Raw genomic sequence first — 22,406 nt, forward strand, 5'->3', positions numbered from 1 at the left:
AGTCAAGAGGAAGTTGAGTGACAGTGCCAATGAGATTGAGTTGCAAGATGACTTAGTTATCCAACTAACTTTCAATGTGCACATTTGCTCTAGTACCATGGCTAGATGTCTAACATGCAAGATCAGGTCATTATTGATATGGATAAACAATTCCTGAAGAAAAAGAGAGAAGGAAGAAGATGAACAAGTGTTATGCATGATGACTATTGACACTTGATGGGCCAATACAAGTAATATTTGCTGAAATGGAAGAACAAGACCTATTCTAAATGCACATGGGTCATGGGCGACAAATTGAAAAGATTAGATCCATACCTCTACTAGTATGAAACGTCAAATTCCCTAAAGTCTGAGTTTTTTCCAACATGGGAGAGTGATGTAGGCCCACGGCCCACTGTAGAGCCCAACACATGTTAATCTTGGGAAGTTTGTTGCAAATTTTGGGACTTCAATGTCAAAGATCACATTTGTTGCTAGTGAAAGATAGGGGGGCTGATGTGAAAGATATAGTTAAAGCTTTTGGGGGCATTTAGTAGATTGTTATTACTATTTTAGGCCAAATCTTTGCTAGAGAGATTTTTATTATTTTGCTAGTGGGATTTTTATTATCTTAAATAAATTATAAACTAATTTGAAATTAATTAAGAATGATTTGAAAGCAATCTAATAGTTGAGGGATTTTCATTAAAGATTCATTGGGATTGTCATTAGGGGGTGCAAGAGGTAGGCAATATTTCATATTTTCTAAGTTATGAGTTTTCTTAAGTATTATAAGAGAAGAAATTGATAAAGTTATTTCTCCCTCTCTACTCAAATATTCTTATGGGTATGTTCTTGTCCATTTCTTTGTGATTCGGATGTCAAGATCTCATTAACTTGATAACCAGGTTCCATCAAAGTCATAGAGATATTGGAGACCCATGTGCTTTGGGTTTTTCTCCCAGTTTAATAATTTGATTGAATCGTATGATCAGATGTGTACTGTTACTTGCAAGATGAAATGTATTTTAACAACCTAGGGACACTAATCGTTCAAGGCATATGTTCGATGCATGCTAAAGAGTTTCTTTGTTCTTCACTTTAACAGTTCTCCATAATTCACGTTTAGTTAAAATTGTTTCATTTTCTATAAAAAAGAAAAAATTATTTATGCGTTGATAAATGGGAAACTTCAATCCTTTCATTTCAAAGGCAATTTATCATAATCATTATTGGCCAGTTCACCACATTGCATAGTAAATCGGTTGACATGTTACTCCCCTTAAAATAGGGTAAAGTCCCGTCAATAATATCTCAGCAGAGAATGTTGCCGAGTTACCCATTCTAAATAAGGCTTATGATAAGTAGGAATAACATTGCGGCCCAATACCTAGCCTGCAACTTCTTGCACCAGTTGCAATATCTAGTCGCGATCAACTCTTCCATGGCTGGTGGATGATCCTGACCAAACCTATTAATATTTTCTTGAAATTTAGGACCTTGCGGAGGGTAGAATCCCATTGGCGGTCCCTGATTTCTATTGTCAAAATTTCTAGCTTCCTGATCTAGTCGTTTGACCTCTGCAAGAGGCAGGATATTCCTCACCTCCTGAGGAATAGGTAACGGATTATGCTGCAAGGGTAGTGTCGACGGGAAAGGGACAACATTGCCAACTGAGCTACCATTATTTTGCTGCATAGGTTGCATTCGCTCCATCACAATGGCCAGTAATCGTTGCATGGCCTTGGTTTGGCTAGCCATATAACGGTTAGTACTCTCGGCCTATTGACAAAGTTATTCCGCTTGAATCCTTGTATTTTCCTATACCAACTAGATACTTGTATGCACATCCCTTAGTACCATTGATACTTCGTCCGAAAGAATCAGGTGAGTTGTAGACAGCCCTGCTTGGTTTCTGGCTGGATTAAAATTAATCTCACTTGGAGGTGCATGAACCTGCACCTCATCCACTAGAGGCGGTGCAGTCGGCATTGCGGGTTCGTTCCCAGCAATTCTGCCACTCCTTTGTTGCATTCTAACAGTAGTCGAATCGGTGACATACAATGGAGTCCCACCGGGCGTGCCAGAAAATTGTTCACCATTGTTTCAACGCTCTTCTTCCTAGCATGGGTGATGAATATTCGGGCATGTCAGAATTAGGATTGCAGTTCCAATTCAAACCAAACAAAAATGACTACGAGTGCCAAAGTAGGCATACATTGGGTATGACAGGAGTTTAAGGAGATCGGTTGCCTATTCGGCTAGTTGCTCAAAGCATAAATTGATCAGGCGATAGTTAGAGGGTGGGGTTCATTCTCTGATGATGAGTATCTCCTCGCCTTCCATACGAAAGGACTTTCTCAATGCGTGAATGACAGAATGCGGAGTGATAATTCAAAATTTTGACCGCTAAAGAGTGTTCAAATTCTATCTATCAGCTACTGTTTTACATTACAGATTATACTAGAAAAAGCAAGTAAATGGGATAAGTAAGTGATTACTCTAAAGGAAACAAATTACTTGAAAGACGATTACACTATAGAATGTAAATTTGAAAAGATATATGAAAGATAATTTGAAGATAATTGATTTGTTTGGGTTGGTGTAAGACTTCTTTTCCTATCGAAATTTTCTTCTATTTATAATTTTAACTGAGCAATTCTAGATTCTTCTCACGATCTGATGATTATCATAACCGTTTTTGTCCATGCTCTGCTTCCAAATTCTTCCCACGATTTGCATTCCCTAAGCATTCGTTCGTGATGACTTGACCATCGGCTAACCAATCATTTGAAATTGGTCACACCCCAATGATTATCTGCCTCATGCAAGTCACGTGATAACAGTCACCTAAAATTCAGTCACACATTCTCATTGCCATCTTTCGACCGTTAATCATCATACACGTGTGAACCACACGGATCTAACCGTAACAGGGTTTGGTCAAATAGGGTACAAACAAGTAGCATCATGATACTTCTCTCCTTAGTAGGACTTACTCTCTAATTTATAAGGGCTTCACATTGAATAAACTCATTTTTTCAGGTCCAAGGGTGGGAAGTTTGTTCTTCGAATTAAAGACACTAACTTGGAGAGATCTACTAAGAAATATAAGGAAGCAATGCTACAATATCTGACTTGGTTTAGTCCTGATTGGGATGAAGGTAGTTCCACTACTGATGACTCATAAATTCTTGAGTTTATTTAATTAGTATCTAGTGTTTTGTTTTGAATTAATGTCATTCATTTATGTGATTCTATGTTTTAGTAGCTTGATTTCAACTTGTGTCGGTTACTTGGTAACATATTGACACAGGGGTGAACGTGATGAGGTCGAGCAACGTCTTCCTTAGGGGGATAATTATTTAGAATCCTTCCTTAGGGGGATAATTATTCAAAATCCATGGAACTACTCTGGACTCCTCATAAAGATACCTCAAATCCACAAGGAGAATAAGAAAATAGAAATAATTTCAAAATTTCGTAATAATTGTTGTAAAACAGATGTTTTAAATCTTGGTTCACCGAGATGCTTAACCAATCAAGGGAGTGGCTCGACTAGTCGAAGGTCCCTTCGACTGGTCGAAGACAGTTCGACTCAAAGTCCAGCAACGATGTATTTGAAATTTTCGAGATGCTCAACCAGTCGAGGGATAGGTTCGACCAGTCGAAACACAGGCTCGACTAGTCGAGGGTTACGCAGACAATGCGCAGACTGCGTAAATTTGAGGTGGTTTCTAGGGAGGTGCGTAAGTGGGGTTTCCCCATCTATAAATAGGAGTCCCTGGGGCCATTCTCATGGAGGAAAAGGTTTCCTAAAGGTATTCCAAGGGTTTCTAAAAGGGTTTTAAGGTTATCAAAGGGTGTAGTAAGGGTGAGATTTAAGATTGTTCGAATCGGGTAAGTCCTTTCTCTTTGTAATTTCTATTTTCATAGTGAAGATACGTTGCTTTATGCCATGGTTTTTTCCCAAAAGGGTTTTCCACGTTAAATCTTTGTATTCTCTTATGTTTGCTTGGTGCTCTTAGATTGCTATCTTAGATCCATATCTGTGTGATTCTGTAGCACAAATCCCAACAAGTAGTGGTATCAGAGAAATCGTTGGGGCACAAATCTAAATCTGAGGGATAAGCAATAATGGTAAGCACTAGGTATGATATTGAGAAGTACCAAGGGAAAAATAACTTTGAGTTATGGAAGATTAAGATGATCAGTTTCTTAATTAAGCAAGGCGAAGATGGTGCTCTTGAGGAGCGAAAGTCTACTATGACTGATGATAATTGGAATACTCTTGATAAGAATGTCTTATCCTCAATCCGCTTATGTCTCATGGATGAGGTTCTCTACAATGTCATGAGGGAGAAAACTGCAGCTAAGTTATAGGCAAAGTTAGAGGATGTCAATGTGAAAAAATCCTCTGAAAAATGCCTACACTTGAAGCTCCAGTGGTATAACTTCAAGATGGCAGAGGGTGGATATCTAGAGGCTCACATCAGCAACTTTAATAAATTTGTTTGCAAATTGCTGGATATGTAGGAAGTGATGAAAGATGAAGAACAAGCATGTATGTTGTTGAATTCTTTTCCAACGTTGTATGAGTCATTCAATGACACAATGTGCACCATGAATAAAACCCTGAGTGTCGACACCATTATCTCAACCCTTCAAGGGAAGGTCATGAGAAAGCTTAACGACGACATGGAGACATCTTCCGATGCACTAATTACAAGAGACAAGAATTCTTAGCAAGGTACAGGATCTTTAAGGTCAAGGTCAAGATCTAGATCCATGGACAAAGGCAAAGGTAAATTAAAGTGCTGGAATTATGGGATGGGAGGACATGTGAAGAAGGATTGTACAAATCCTAAATCTTAGAGAGAAGATTATGAGGCTTCCTACTTGGAGGCCAACGCTGACATGTCATATGGATCGAGTGGATGTAATGGTGATGTTTTGTCTATGTCTATGATCAGACACTTTTACCATGATCTTAAGGGCGAGTGAATTCTAGACACAAGGGCATCCTTTCAAATGACTCCTCATCGAAGTTGTTTCACCAGCTACAGAGAGTGCGATGGTGGATAGGTGTTTATAGGCAACGGCATTGCCTGTAACATTGTGGTTGTTAGTATGGTGCGCATCAAGATGTTTGATGAGGTGGAGCGTATCTTGACTAATGTCAGGCACGTTCCTGATTTGAAAAAGAATCTGATTTCTCTTGGTGTACTTGAGGCAATGGGCTGTAAATTCACAGGTATTGATGGTGTTCTTAAAGTATATAAGGGGGCATGGGTAATCATGAAAGCGCAACGACTCGGTAATCTTTACAGGTTGATCGAGAGTACTTCAAAAGGTGGAGTTGTAGTGGCTGTAGCGAATTCCACATATGCACATGTGTGGCATGCTAGGCATGGCCACATGAGCAGGCAGGGCTTGAAGGCCAAGATGCGCAAATAGGGATACGACCAGGTGGAGCAGCCACCTGTGAGAAAAATCACACACCATAATCGTAGGATATCGGCAAGGTACATGGATGACTCCAATATCGCAGGAGATCCATCTTCTATTCAGATGGCTCTAGGTGAGCCTGGTGCTGAGAAGTGGAAGGTGACTATAGGCGATGTGATGGACTCATTGTATCATATCGACACATGGGAGCTGGTGGAGCTTCTAGTGGGTCAGGAAGTAGTTGGATGTAGGTGAATTTTCAGGAGGATACAACATAGATACAGAGCGAGATTGGTAGAGAAGGGTTATGCTCAGAGAGAAGGGATCAGCTTCTCAAAAATATTCGTGTCAACGGTATAGCAGGTGTCTATTAGATCTGTAAATGGTACTGGTTGGCCAATGCGATCTCGAACTGGGAGGATGGATGTGGAGTTTGCACTTTTGTACAGAAAATTGGAAGAGCATATCTACATGAAGCAACCAGAGATTAAAGGAGCTGAGAAAAAAAAGTTTGTATGAGGTCGTGATACGACCTGTCGCCTAGAAAGTGGTATAAAACTTGATTCCTTTATGGTGAGTTAGGGATTGTATGTTGATGATATGTAGATTACCAATCATGTCATGTCTGAAATCAATATACTAAAGATTCGGTTAAGTGGGACATTCAAGTGAAGGATCGGGGGCTGTAAAGATGGTTCTCAGCATTGAGACTGAAAGATAAGCAGGTTTTGGTAATCACAAGTAGAATACCTTAGGTATGTATTGATCAAGTATGTGATCAACCAGGCAAAGCCGGGAGCGTTCCCTGCGCGTCTCTCCTCAAGTTTTCCTCAAGACATGTCCCCAAAAAGATGAGGAAAAACAGGATATGTCTCATGAGCCTTATTTGAATGAGGTTGGCAATACATGCCATGGTCTGTATTAGAGTGGTTATTTCACAGGCAATCAGTGTTGTGATCAAATACCCAGGCAAGCAACACTGGATGGAGGTGAGAGGGTTACTTCGATACATTCGAGGTATAGAAGACTACGTCTTACTTTTGGGAAGACATGAACAAAGTTGGAAGGGTATGTGGATTCAAATTTCACAGGCAATGTGGATTCCAGGAAGTCGACTTCAGGTTACTCGTTTGTACTTAGTGGGTGGAGCAATTAGTTGAATGTCCATATTATCCAACAGGTGTTTGAGGAAGGAGGCGTAACTCTGGAGAAGATTCACACCAGCGTGAATCTGGAAGACATGATCACCAAGGTCATTCCTGCAGAGAAGTTCAAGTTCTGTGTGGCTTCTCTAGGCTTGGCGATGGTGTAAAAGAAGGACAGAGTGTGCACAAGAAGCGTTGATTGAAGTTATGATGCGATGTAGAGATAAGAGAAGGGGTCAAGAAGCTACATGGTTAAAGATTGAAGATATGGTGGAGATTATTGTAAAACAGATGTCTTAAATCTTAGTTCATTGAGATGCTTGACCAGTCGAGCGACTAGCTGGACTAGTCAAAGGTCCCTTTGACTGGTCGAAGACAGTTCGACTCGAAGTCTAGCAACGATGTATTTGGAATTTTCGGGATGTTCGACCAATCGAGGGATAGGCTCGACCAGTCGAAGCCCAAGCTCGACTACTCGAGAGTTACGCAAATGGTGCGCGGTTTATGTGCAGACTACGTAAATTTAAAGCGGTTTCTAGGGAGGTGCGTAAGTGGGGTTTCTCCATCTATAAATAGGAGTCCCTAGGGACATTCTCATGGAGGAAAAGGTTTCCTAAAGGTATTCCAAGGGTTTCTAAAAGTGTTCTAGGGTTATCAAAGGGTGTAGCAAGGGTGAGATTTGAGGTTCTTCGAATCGGGTAAGTCCTTTCTCTTTGTAATTTCTATTTTCATAGTGAAGATCTGTCGCTTTGTGCCATAGTTTTTTCCCGAAAGGGTTTTCCACGTTAAATCTTTATGTTCTCTTGTGTTTGTTTAGTGCACTTGGATTATTTTCCTAGATCCATATCTGTGTGATTCCGCAGCACAAATCCTAATAATAAATTGATTGATGATTAAAACGAGCTTACAACCTTCTTAAATAATGACATGAAACCTAGGAAGAAGGTTTGGAATTAAACTACAACTAAAACTCCTAGAAATTGTGACTTACTATGATTATTAAACTTACTATTTATAGACAATCATGATTCCTACTAGACATCATGGTTTTCGGCCAAAAATAGTAAGTATCCTATTTGGCTCAACCATGCTATTCTCCTAATTATTCTAAGCACTTTTCATGTTGAACGCAACTCCTAAAGCCCAATGGATAAAGAGTTATAATCAAACTAAAACTTACTATAAATAGTAAAAACAAAAATAAAACGGAAATTCGACCGTCGATCTGATGGAATCTCGAAAATTCAGTGTGGGCAACCCGACATAGTAGGGTTGGGCGGCTAAAGTAGCTCGTCCTACCCCAAAATCATATATGGCACATTGGATAACTCATTCCGGTTTGCGAGATACGACCGTTTTAAGGTTCTGATGGTCCGGATTACTTCTGCCTCTAATCGGCCCTTTTTTGGTCCATCTTGGCCGTGAAATTGTATGTGACCCGCTCTACGTCATAGCTCTTTACTGGCTCATTGTAGTTGAAGCCATATTTGTAGGTTCCATGTTTGAGTTCCATTTCCCTGGAGCATTAGAACATGATTGGCATGGCATGGGCATACTTCTTCACTTCTGAGGCATATATCAACGCCATTCATAGCAGAGATGAAATTTGAAACCCATGGTTATTTTCAGGTAGCTCCGGATTGAATAATGTTCACCTCTAGTCCTAACTCGAAGATAGCATAGACAAAATTTGAAACCCATTGTCTCTCTCTCTCCCTCCTTTTTGTCTAATGTCATTAGAATGCCAGCACTTGTTGTCTACAACAATTGCAGCTTTGAACATATCCTGCCCATGTATTAACTGCAATACAGTGCTAATGATTTCTGCCATTGATTTGAGTCTAAAGGAACAACAAATAGGTCATCCACTGGAAGATAGCAGAGTAATGTGCTAAAATTGCAGGCCCTGGTGTTGGTGGAGAATTTGGTCCTTTTCGGCAATTAGAGCAGAATGATTTGTACAAGCAGTATGCTGAGAAGCTTTTGAACTCTGGTGATGTTTATAGGTGTTTTTGTTCTAATGAGGTACTTACATACTGTAAGCCTTAATGTTTATTTTCATTCTTGCTCATAGTTTCTGTTTCTTAATTTGATTGATGAACAGAAATAATCTTATCCTTATTGGATGGTGATCACTTAGATTGTTTACAGGAACTAGAAAAAATGAAGGAGATAGCAAAGTTAAAACAGCTTCCACCAGTATATACAGGAAAGTGGGCCATTGCCACGGAGAGACCAGTACAAGAGGAGCTGGAGAAGGGGACGCCTTATACATACCGATTTCAGGTGCCAAAGGAAGGGGGACATTGAAAATTGATGACCTATCTGTGGTGAAGTAAGTTCCACCATTAACTTGAGCTTGTTATTAATATATATATATATATATATATATATATATATTATTCTTCCTATCAATGATCTCACGGTCGCAACTCACATTAGCACTTCTGAGGGCTACATAAAATGGGACCGGCCTTTGACACTTTCTGGAGATAAATGTCCATTTAACTGTTATTCTTTTTCCTCATCGTGTTCAGTTATATATTTAATCATATTTCTTCTTTTAATTGTCTGATAGTGTCATAAAGGTCAGTTGGAGATTATCAGGTAAATTGTACTACTTTAGAATGCCACTGCCCCCTTGTGAATTAATTGCCAGTATTAGGTGCCATTCCTTTTTAAGACTGATAGTTTTTCAGATTGTGTAAACTTACTATTTGCTTACCTCTTGCATTTCAGAGAAGAGGAACATTTACCGAATAACCTGAGGCAGGCATTGATATACAAAGTAATCTTGTGGGAGATTACTTTTTAAAATTATCTTCTTACTGTTATTGGTTCTTTTTTTCCGTCGCTGATGCAGGTGTAACCAGTTCTGAGTTGCATTGCTATTTTACAGGCTCTAGGTTTTTCAATGCCTTACTTTGCACATGTCTCTCTAATTCTTGCTCTCGATAGGAGTAAACTATCAAAACGTCACGGAGCAACTTCTGTGGGTCCTGTATTTAATGATCATACCAACCTGGGTCTGTAGTTCCTTGGTAAATATTGAGCTCCAATATCTTCCTTGCCTCTCTTCTAATTTGAATGGAGACTAGTAAATTATTAATGATTGGACGCTTTTTTTATTTAAAAAAATTCTTAATTTTGGCAGTTCAGTGAGATGGGGTATTTACCTCAGGCCATGGTGAACTACCTAGCACTTTTAGGTTGGGGTGATGGTACAGAAAACGAATTTTTCACCATTGAACAGCTTGGTTAGTATTTCTGGCTTTTCTGTTACAAATATCATGGATGCCTATGCTAATGATTGCTAGGATGAAATAGGATAGACCTTAAGTATAGTCAAGTTCCATTGATTCAATGCAAATGTCATGGTGACAGTCGAAAATTTCTCAATTCATCGTGTCAACAAGAGCGGGGTTATCTTTGATTCAACAAAACTAAGGTAAACACTGCTTTTTTGGCATGATCCTCTTTCACAATATGAATGTTTTAGTTTAAACTGGTGTCTTATCTTATGATGTCATTGGTTTGTTTCCAATAATAGTTTTGGAAGGAACATGTGATGACAGAGAGTTTCAACCTTGCATGCATGAGTGTGCTGTTGGTCATAGTCATTTTAAAGTATCTAGCAGTTCGTTCAAATACATAACCTCTGAAAAGTATTTATTATAACTTGGCCATAACTGGTTCTGTGCACCAGTAATCTCGATAAAAAAAAATTAAAAAAATTAAAAAAAAAAAAAAATTGAAAAAAGTAATGATGCCATGTAGGCCTTTTGAGTTACTGATAAAATGTCTTGTTATAGGGATTTTGCATCCATTGCTCGAATCTCAGTTTGTTACTATGCATTTGAGCAGCTGAGATGGAATTCCTGGCAAAGGAATTTTAGTTGGACTACTGACTAGTTCACTGCGGGGACTCGTATGCTTTCATGAGTCAGAACATTATGATAGCTTTAGGATATGTATTTGAAAAATAACATCTTTTGAACATATATTTGCAACTCAAAATGACTACTACTACTAGGAAAGTAAGAGCAATGGGGGCTTTGACGACTGTATTGATTTGGCTAACTTGGCTTGTCTTCTTTTTGGATAGAATATGCTTATAGTGTTACAAGGTGGGAAGCATCATCAAAATAACATTTTTAAGGCCTTGAGTTAACTTCTTATCTATTTGTTAGTTGTAGCTTTCTGTTCTTGGTTGCCATGGTTACTTTTCATGCTTGCCCTAATCCATGGTCTTGGATGCAACTCATTTGCTTTATTGCTTATTGAACATTCTCATCATCTTAACCTTTTCCCCATCAAGTTGGGGTCGGATTTTGAATGGTAGAATGGAAAAAGTTTTACAATTGGCTGCTCACCAGTTATCAACCATCCTCTTTTACCTGGGCACCTGAACTGGTCATGGCAAAGCAGTCACACTCATACCCCTCACTGCACCTTTGCGTAGCTATTTTGCACTCCCACAATGGGGAATTTGTGAACAGTTATATATATATATATATATATAAAAATTCAAAGCAGTGGGTGAGATTGAGAATCAGACATCCTCCACATCGTTTTACAAGGATCCTCTGAAGGTTGCGGCACATGTGGGGTTGGCCAGAAGGAACAGGGTGCTTAGTATTGATAATCTCCACAAAAGGAAAATGGTGCTTCCTAATGTGTGCTTAATGTGCACGAAAAAGGCAGAATCGGTTAACCATCTTTTCATCCATTGCCAGTTTGCTCACCAAGTGTGGAAGAGGTTCCTTGGAGCCTTTAATACCCCTTGGGTGATACTGGAGTCAATTGAATCTCTCTTATTGGCCTAGCATGAAGGTGTGGTCGGACGAGAAGAGGCAGGATGGCGTGGCGGTTGGTTTTATTGGCGATCTTATTGGCCTATAGCGCTGAGGCCATTGATGTTTGTAATTTAAATTCTGCTTTTGGGATAGTGGCATTTGGGTCGTGGTTGTCTCCCCCGTCTGCAATTTTTGTAGTTGGTGGTTTTAATAAAAGTTTCATTACCATTCAATATATCAATATCTATATCTAGGCACATATATATTTATATATTCGAAGTATTCTACCATATATGTTATTCAACATGTTTTATTCATTTCGTATTAACGGTTTCAAACTTCACCCTTACCCAAAGAAAATGGATAAGCTATTTTGGATTTTTTGATTGGTCTATCCTTACCCATTTCATAGAATGTGTATGCTGCCCCATATATAAATATTGATATAAATAGTTCAAACACATTCCACCATCACTCCTGCCAAATTTCTATTTTGCTCATAACTCAAGCTTTAGAGCATTTACCTCGTAGCGTGATATGTGATCTCTATTTGTAAGGATGCCGCTTGCATGTTCCAGTGTTGAACATGATGATAGGTATGGCATCATGATTTATGAACAGGTATAAAAATCTGAGATATCTGAATGAAGGTGTCATGCGTTGTTTGCTCTGCCAAACCACTTAATCCTACAATATATATATAGTTGTTGTGGAGGTATAACAACTTGTGTTTGAGGATCTTAATCAGGGTCCCTACAAGCTTCTAGTTTTTCGAAATATTGTTAAAGCATGGAATGTGAACGGAAAATGTCGAACACCTCTCTCTTTGTTCGCTAAAATTTTGGATAAATTTATATTAATCTCATAACATATTGCAGCTATGTTTGCTTTATTCCGCTGTTCTTGGTGGAAAATTTTCTGTAGTTTTTGGTCTTCCCTGACATGTTTCCCCTCCTGCATGCTAAAGATGGATGAATGGCCAGCATTTAAGAGTGCTTCCATCAGATGAAAAGTTGCATCTAACCGCACCCTGCATACAGACACAACTAATGGAAATATATATATATATATATATATATATATATATATATATATATGGAAAATGTTCTATGCGGTCGAGCTCAGGGAACTTCCCATGAGGTCGAGCTGTGTGGGCCCCACCGTTGTTTGTGTCGAACATCAACACCGTGCATTTGATGGGTCCCCTTTAAATTATGGGATATCCAAAAATCAGCCGTATATGGAACTCAGGTGGGCCATACCATCTAAAATCATGTGAAGACATACCTAAAATATATAAAAGCACTTGGTGGGGCCCACCTGAAATTTGGATGCGTCTTAAACGTGATCTGACCCCTCATCCAAGTGGGAAACACATAATGGATGGTCTGGATTTGTGAACCGGTGGGCCCAAAAAATTATTATGTATTTTTTAATGGAGGTCAGCCCCTATCAACTTCTGTATGTGGTGTGGCCCACAAAATTCACGGATTGACTTGATTTTTAATCCCTAGACGCAACATGGAATGGTACATCTGACTGATGGGGTAGATGTTCGACACGCATCACGGTGGGGCCCACACAGTTCAACATCATGGGAAGTTCCCATGAGCTGGACCGCATAAAACCTTTTTCCCAGTTGCGTTGCCAATATGGATAATTTCTTTATATGGATAACAGGGCCTATGGATATATTGGAAGCTATTTGGACTTGCCATTGTGCAGATGTTTAGTAAGATTTACAGTCATCTGGGTCCATGTTCACTTCGTTAATCCGATCTCTCTGCTTTTATGCTTATGCACTAGCTACGGGCCATCATGGAATGAACTTCCTTCTTATGTTTGAATCTACTCTCTGCTTTGCTTAAAATTAGGCATGAGCGGCACCCGTTGTTCCCCTGAATTTTTCTTGCATCCACGTAAGGCCATGTTGGGAAACAATGGATTCTATGCCAAACAATAGAAAAGGATTAAAAAAACGATAGAGAGAGAGAGAGAGTTTTCTTTGACGTGTAACTTGTGTTGTTTAGATAGTTAAGAAAAAAGTGTCGTATGGATAGTTAAGAAAAAGGTGAATTCCACCAAGCAATCATTACAATGGTATGCCGTAAAGGCCATTACGTAAAGATAATGATGACAACCGTTACGCGTTATGAGGTCATAATAGTCATAACAACCATTATAGAAAAAATAATCTCTAACCGTTATTAACAGCCCATTACACCCCTAAAAAGACCATAACAGCCTAGTAACATTCATTGCAGGACAAATACAAGAATTTTTTGATACCGGTTTTTCTTCCAATGCCATGGGGCAGATACCAGTTTTTTGGGAATTTTTCTTTTAATAAATAAAGAGACCACAGCGACCATTACAGCAATTACAACCCATCATGGAATACCTGGATGGTTACACTTTTTTATATTTTGGATTCTTGGCACAAGAACCTAGGTGAGTGTTATGAGAGGAACATGAGATCTCCACTTGTTATCCAACAATAACCGTGTGCTTCAATAGGTCTCGTGGAAATCATCACTGCATAATTATTATTTTTTGTTTTCTTTTTCCTAAGATTCCATGTATCCCCGTGTGCAACTATGTTAGTCCGATGTAGAAATTCTGATGTTGCTTGTGTGGTTATTATCAATAAAACTGAAATATAACATCAGTGCAATCTGCAGTCCTGAAGGTAAATCCATCATAGAGGACAAGCTTTCTGAAATCGCAGCTAGCTTGCTCTCCGCCCATGGTAGTGGAGAACTCCACAGAAATCTCATTTTAATATCACAAAAAATACACTAAAATATAATATCACGAGATTTTCAATAATATCAGCCGATGTTAAAATGTCACCTTTTATTTTGCAATAAATAATCTTAAAGAATTTTCTATATAAACATATATTTAAAATTAAATATATTTATTAATTTACAATTAATATTTTTAAGTATTTTTATTTTCCTGCAAGATTTTCCTAATAATATCCCGAGAAAAACCTCAAATTTAACCTTCCAAGGAATTTTTGGGCTGAGAAATTGCCAAGAATTTATTCCTGATAATACCCACACGTTGTGTATGCGTGTAGTATCAATGCAATGATACAACCTAATGTACTGTTTTTAAGCTGTGATATTAAAATTCATCAGCCTTTGGAAATTCAAGCAAAGGATGTTGGGGATTTTTGACCATGTCTGTGGACCCAATTGCAGTTTTTGGTGGGGCCCACGAAGCAGTTATGAACGGGTTATGGTAGATGGTGTGCAGCTGAGCATTCGGCAAGGTGAGTCATGCTCACCTGCACACCTTTGGACACATGTCATATGCATATAATCTGAATGGTCCATGTGATGCGGAATCCCATGAAACCTTATGGTATTTATTTTCACGCTCATCTAAAATTCTTGTGGGCCATAAAAAAGAGAAATGAAAATCAAGGGTGGAAAATGTTTTTATTTTTCATGGCCCACCAAAGTTTTAGATCAAAGTAAAAATTGGACCCAAGGGATTTCATGAGGTGATACTTCACTTGGACCGTTCAGATTTTGGATTCACATCACGTATGATGAGTTCTCAAAAACGTTTGCACGAGTTCGGTGTGAACTGCTGCGCAGCTAGCATTCGGCACGGTAGATGTTTGCCGAAACGGTTCTTCAGAACGGTTCTGCTAGGCCCAGCTTGGAGTTGCTTATTTACTACAACATGCTTGGGATTATCAGTGGGAACTTGGAAGAACCCTTGGTCCCCATCTGCTTCGATATCCTCCGTTTCCGGCTGGTTTTGGTCCACTTGAATTAGCGCTGGCTATCTTTTTTTCCTGGAATTCAGCAGTTTAGAATCGTCTGATTGGCCTGAGTTTTGAATATGGTCACATCTATGGTGGACCGCACCTAATGAGTGGCCTGGATTGTTTTCCCTGATAAACCTGTTTGGGGTAGCGTCTACCAGAAGCATGTGCTAGTAAGATCATCATCCTGCAGAGATTGTAATTACTCTGCATCGTAGGTTTCATGGAAGATCTTGAAATATCCTTGCATGTGGCTCGAAGTTTTCCCTGCCATCCACTCTCAGGATAATCTAAAAACATTTAACGGTACAATCATTTTTCGGGATTACCCATCGACAAGATGGCCCAATCAAGCGATTGTCCTGATCACTGCACATATAGTGCCACGGATGTGTACGGTGGAGATCTTTGGGTGTCCCTTCATCATACTCTATAGTGCTCATAGTTGCATCGCTCTATTTGGACACTTGATCGACCAATATAAACCGTCCATCAAGTCCAAAACACATTTTAAGTGCTACCATTAAATAAAAAAAAAGAAATTGCACTAATTGGATGATCCAATCCATCCTTGATTTGGCCTTTTTGTCTATAGCCATCCATTTTCCACAGATGGAATGGTTAAAATTGTCTAACAGAAGCCATTCTTTAGAATCATAAACAGTCCATAATGGGCCCACCAAAAAATTGGATTGCAAACTATTGATTTGACATATTTTTGTATCAATAGTTTTCACAGTTGTATTGAAAGTCATTGATTGGATGGTTAATATTTGTTAGATTTGTGTGATGTTTGTATGCTAGCCCATGAAATGTGAGGTAGCCCTAGCGAGCAATCTAGACAGGTGGATGACTAAGTCGTCAAAACCTACCTCATCAATTGATATAATTATCATTTAACTACCTTCAGCCATGCAAGTAAATGTGTCGGTGGTTTGGTGGACTTCACCCTGACCATAAGGTGTCACAGGCAAAGTGTCCAAAAGTCACCTCCATTTGTGAGTCAGGTGGACCATATAATTGAAAATAGTTTACCAGGCAATGTTTAACCTTTAAATTGTTCCATTAATTAGCGTGGCTCGAGTGAGTCACGAATGGTATGATTTTTGCCCACATGCCTAAATATTTGTGGAATTTAATATTTGGAGTGGATTTCAATGGTCAGCATTTCATTTTCCAATTTTCCCTCACCCACTTGAGTTTTGAATCCGCCTCATTTATTACCGTATGTCCTAAAATGAGATTGGGAAACGTATGGACAAAGTGGATTTCTAACAAATATCATGGTGGTCCTCACCTTGCTTATCAACGCAAAAACTTCCTTCACATTAAATCAATCGTCCCTATAATTCCCGGGGGCACAGAAGGAAAGCCCGTTGATTGACATTCATATTACATTGGTGGTGTGTTGCCATCACCAAGTTATGTAGACCTCACTATGATGTGTATGTTATATCCACACCGTCCATCCATTTAGAGAGATCATTTTAGGGCACGAGAAAAAAAAAAAAAAAAGAGGCAAATCCAAAGTTCAAATGAACCACACCACTGAGATCATTAAGGACAATGATGCTCACTTTTAAAACCTTTCTAAGGCCCACCATGATGTTTATTTTCTATCCAGCCTATTTATAATGTAACAAAGATTTAGATGAAGGGACAACAAATATTAGCTTGATCCAAAACTTTTGTACCCCCAAGAAGTTCTCATTAGTAAGCATTCAATCCTACTGCTTTATGTGTTGTGGTTTGATTGAGCTTTGGATCTGCCTCGTTTTTGAGCTAGTGCCCTAAAATGATCTGGTAAATTGGATGAATGGTGTAGATATAACAATTACATCATTGTGGGGCCTATAGAAATTAGTGATAACAACATACTATGAAGGTCGGCGGCGTGTGGCACACCAGGCAATCAGTCTTCAACGGAGCCGATTAAGTGTGGCCTGGGCCTCACCAATGGCAATCCGACCTTTACCGTGGGGCCCAACTTAATCCATATATTTTATATCTACAGCACCCATCCATTTTGCAATATCATTTTAGGGTAGGAGCTCAAAAACGAAGAAGATCCAAATCTCAGGTAGACCATACTATTGGAAACATTGGTGATTGAATGCCTGTAGCGCCCCATGTTTGTAGGACCCGAGTATATGACCTGTTTCCCAAAGACCCAAGTATTAACCTATAAAGAGTCAAATTCCATATATTTTTTCTTTATCATTCAGAGTTAGCAGTTGGCGTAGTATGGACAAATCAAATGTAAAGGAAAGTTGCATGATCATTCAAATATACAAGAAGCTGCCTATAATGACTTATACAACCAATGTCTCTGAAATTAACAAGACAAGATTTACAAAATTCAATACATGAAAAATGTTAAAATGCATTCAAACATAAGCCGCAAGGTCGCGCAGCTTCTTGTAATAATACAGTTATGCATTCACCCGACTCCTCACTAGTTTGAACCAGAAAATCACTTAAGCCACCTGTGCTACCTATACGGTTATATATTTGATGGATGAGTAGTCAACTCAGTATGAATTCCCCTCAAGATTATACACCGCCACATTAGGTAAGCATATTTATAAAAGCATAACAAAACAATACATGATGCAGTCTTATTATATTATGAATGCGTGAATACAATCATCACCCCGAGGATGCTCATCCGTGCGGATATTGGGCTCGTCACCCATGCAATCATCGACCTGTGAATGCTCATTCAAACGGACAGAGTGCGTACATCACGTACGATAGCGATAGACGATGGTCTGTGTAATGTATGCATGATTAGTCAAACCATTATTAGTTCAGTTACAATTAGCCAATTTAATAATAAGCTCAAAGTCATTACAGGGGGCTCGTCACCCAGCGTAGGCTGACAGCTCGGGTATAGGTCTCATACCACCATCCCCGGCTCATGAGACTACCACCTTAGGATGTTTAATAGAAACCCGTCGACTAGTGGTCAATCATATTACAGTATATGGGGCTTACCATCACATATTTGCACAATATAAAACATTGAACCTATATAGGGCAAATACCAAAATAAAGCCACCTAGGGCAAATTTCAAAACTAAGCCACATAGGACAATTATCAAAATTAAGACACATAGGGCAATTATCAAAACTAAGTCACATAGGGCCAATATCAAATCCATGCGATAAAAGACCATCCTTAAAAACCACTGAGACATAACAACCTCCGGATGGTAGGCCCACATCAATATTCAATTCAAACCACCATTCAATAACCACTGAGTCGAAGGTCCATTACAATCATATTCAATCGAGTTACATCCCAAGTATGAGTGTACATTTATAAGTGAAGGTTTCCTACTGATGTACCAGTCTAAGTTCCATAAGCAATCCACAAGTAATCCATACGCATAGGAAGATATGCAAGATAAATATTAAGCATGTAATCTAGCAAGCCAATTCCAACAATTAACACATGTAATTATAAAGTGAAGATATCAATTATCAATTAAAATTAAAATAGAAACTATCAATCAAGCTAATGAGAAAATGCAAAGCTCAAGGGGAAGAAATCATCACCTGATGTTTTAAACCGCTTACATCACCACTAGGAGGTGCGTTCTCTTAGAATCAAATCCTACCATAAATTACAAAGTTATACGGTTAGATCCAACTTACACACTATTTGGGGTTAAGGTCTTAACCTAAGGTTTGAATTGATTATTCTTAGGGTTTCATCTTAGGATTTAGTTCTAGGAGTTGTATCATGATGTATATGTGGTTTAAACACAATATAATAATGTAGTTAATTAAAATTTAATGTTAATGATGTATTTTAATTTTTATGACCCTGGTAATAATAAGTGTTACAGTGGTAATAAAATAGTAAAATCTATTATTAAGGATAATATTTTCAGGTGATGGATACCATGCTAATAATATTAATAATTTTATGGTAATGATATAATTAATATTAGTTAATAGGACACCAATAATCATTGTAATGGGAGCAAATAGTGTGCTCTACTATTAAGGATGATTTTTAAGAATGAAGAATAAAACACTTTTATTTAACCATTGAAACCTGTACATAATAACCGATATTAGTATAGGTAACTTACTAATGGCTATTAATAATTCTAATAAATGTTAATTTAATAGTTATAAGATATTTATTAACATCAATGTTACAACTAATGTTAGCTAATGTAGCAATAATAATCATCATGATTAGTACAATCTACCATCCAAAATAATTATTTAGGATGATAAAATACTACCATTTAATAATTGTAATTTGTTTATAATAACTAGTTCTAGCATAATGATCTACTAATGGCTAACCATTGATAATATAAATAATCCTAACAATAACAATGGTAACAAATGATAACAGTACATCGAAACAAGACTATAATGGAGAGGAAAGGCTGACTCACCTTGTTGACTCGGTTCGAGTCGAGTTGACTCGGCTCAACACAAGCACCCATCTTGCTCTCTCTCTCTCTCTCTCTCTCTCTCTCTCTCTCTCTCTCTCTCTCTTTCTGCTGGAATGTCCAGCCATACCTGGACTAGACCCAAGCTCAGCTGGACCTAGACCAAGTCCAGGCTCAACTCGAACCCAAACTCACCAGCCACAAAAGGCAGCGAGTTGACTCACTCTTAAACCCACTCTCTCCTTCTTTCCATCTGTTTCTTCTTTTCTTTTCCTCCTCCTTCCTGTTTAAACGGGTCCAGCAATACTTGGACTCAGCCTCATGCATCAAGCCCAACTCGCAATCCAGCGAGTCGAGTCGAGGTGGTGCAACGGCCCACCTTCCTCTCTCTATTTCTTTCCTCCTTCCCTTTCTTTCTTCTTCCTTCTTCTCCTTCATTTTCCTCACTGCCGGAAACGTCCAGCAATGGCCGAAACTCTACCCCGACTGGTGGCTCGGGCGAGCCAGCATGGTGCAGCACCCAAGACGGCAGCAACCGCTGCTTCTCCCCTGAACTCTCTCTCCCTCTCTCTCTCTCTCTCTTCCTTCATTCTCTCTCTCTCTCTCTCTCTCTCTCTCTCTCTCTCTTCCTTCATTCTCTTTCTCTCCACGAAATGGTCTGGTCTTGACCAGACCCGTCCTACTCAAGCCAAGACTCAGTCGGACTCGGGCGATAGAGTGACGGAGAAGGAGATGGCTGATAATGGCGGAATCTCGCCCGCAGGGTTTTCCTTCAATCTGGCAGTTATGGACTGCTCGTATGGATGTAAGAGTGCTTGTGGAATGGGGATTTTGGGTGGTGGGTTTGAGAGAAGAAGGAAACGGCTAGGGGGGAGCTGTTCTTTGGTTGCTGGTTTTCTACCCAAAGCCCTAGCTTCTGAAAACCAAATGGCGGCCAAGATAACCCTCCAAGGGACGGTTGAGATGGAAGGATGCAAGGGCACACTTCCCATTTTTGAAACGTTGTGTTTGTAGGGCTGGTTTGCAGCGAAGATAGTGTGTCCACATGTGCAGGAAAATCTGCTGTAACAATTCAGTTTTGGTCGAGCCCACTTCCTAAATCAGATGGACGGTTCGGATCATCAATATGGGGACCAGATAGTGGGCCGTGATCGAAAGTTGTGGACGTCTATCCGTCCACTGCGAAAACAAGAAGAGAGAGAGACTCTCTTTTAAGAGAAAGCTCGGTCAAAGCAGCTTTGACTGCTCCAGCTGGTACGGTGCACAGCGAGTGCACCACCCCAAGTACACATGCAACGCATGTGTGGGGCCCACCGTGATGTTTGTGGGAAATCCACTCCATCCATTCCACTTTAGAGGCCCCAGGGTCCTTGATCAAAGATCAATCAGATCAAATGCCTAGTTGGGGCCCACAACTTGATTCGGGCCCTATTTATGGATTTCCCACCGATCTAATGGTCGGATGATTCCAAAGTTGGACGCCAACGGTTAAAAGGGTCCAAGGGACCATTTAAGCTAGAAATCAATGGCTAGACTATAGATTATGCAACCTTTTATGTTTTTATAACATTAGATATCGTGTTAAAGTACTTCTAGTAATATTATTATTTATCATTATCATTATTATTATTATTATTATTACTACTACTATTATTATTCTTGTAGATTTTATTCTATTTTTCCCTAAGTTGTTTATATGATTTTAATACATAGGTCTCGATGTACGTTCAAGACCTTCATAGTATATCACTAGTCCAAATACTAATATTAATATTAATTTTATTTCTATTATTATTTATTATTGTCATTGTTTAGTTCACTTTATTATTGTTATTATTATTATCTGCATATATTTTCGGTTGTGGGTCCCGCTCTGTAGGTTATTAGGACTATCCATCCCATGATTTTATATTATTAATCATTTAATTATTATTATATTATTATTACCCTTATCATCATTATTTGATTACCTATATGTAAGACACGGAACTACCCTCCATGTGCCATTTAGCTACATACTAATATTAGGGTTTCTCTGCATTAAAGTGGGCCATAACACATGGATCTCTAATTTCCAAATCACGATTTATTGAGCATTGAAACGATCCAACGATTGGATTGTCTAGTATTTAATTATCGATAACTTTAGGGGTCCTAACGAATGTTTAGGTGTGATTTGGGAGTTGGATATGAAATTAGATAATCAGATTTGTGCCTTGAAATGATGGATCTTCCTACGGGACGTTATAGACTGATGAACGGTGGATCTTGTGATTTTGATCCCTAAATTTATTTTATATGATTCAATTGTACTAAATAGGTGTATAATGAAATGTCATCATGATCAAGATTTTTAAAAAATAGAATTTTCATTTATTTAAGTACGACGTCAACTTGTGATAGTCAAATGGACAGATTGATCTCAAATCTTACGATGGTATTGTGAGTTATCATAGTCCAAAATCTAAGGGTTAAGATGGATAGGTTGAGAGTCGTTGGATGGTGACGTGTAAGGTAAATTACATGGGTTACCACATACGTGTAAGTTAATTTAGATTTACGGGTTGACACCCGAGTACTGAAAGTATAGGGTGTTACAATGCCCTACTATTAAAACTTTATAGGCCCACAATAATTTCCATCATGCTGTTTCTTCTTTATCAAGCTCGTTGATAAAGACTTAAGTGAAGGGAAAATGTATGGATAAGCTTGATCCAAAACTTTTGCTTTTGTGGCACATAAAAAGCTTTTAATGGTCATTCACCACTATTTCTAGTGGCATGGTTTACCTAAGATTTGGATCTACATAAGTTTTGGGATCACTTCTTAAAATAAT

At 38.7% G+C, this 22,406-nt stretch overlaps 1 protein-coding gene across 1 annotated transcript; it reads left to right on the forward strand.

Annotated features, from left to right (window-relative positions):
* Positions 1–3,019: 3,019 nt before the first annotated feature.
* On the forward strand, positions 3,020–20,584 carry LOC131247015 (glutamate--tRNA ligase, chloroplastic/mitochondrial-like; the record flags this gene model as incomplete). Its single annotated transcript, XM_058247460.1, has 10 exons — positions 3,020–3,143; positions 8,476–8,597; positions 8,724–8,871; positions 9,272–9,360; positions 9,472–9,573; positions 9,727–9,829; positions 9,957–10,020; positions 12,336–12,380; positions 15,085–15,142; positions 20,243–20,584. Coding segments are annotated over 10 exons (1,197 nt in total), but the record flags the coding sequence as incomplete, so codon positions are not given.
* Positions 20,585–22,406: the final 1,822 nt, after the last annotated feature.

The sequence above is a fragment of the Magnolia sinica genome, chromosome 5, assembly GCF_029962835.1.
Source record: "Magnolia sinica isolate HGM2019 chromosome 5, MsV1, whole genome shotgun sequence".
NCBI lineage: Eukaryota > Viridiplantae > Streptophyta > Magnoliopsida > Magnoliales > Magnoliaceae > Magnolia > Magnolia sinica.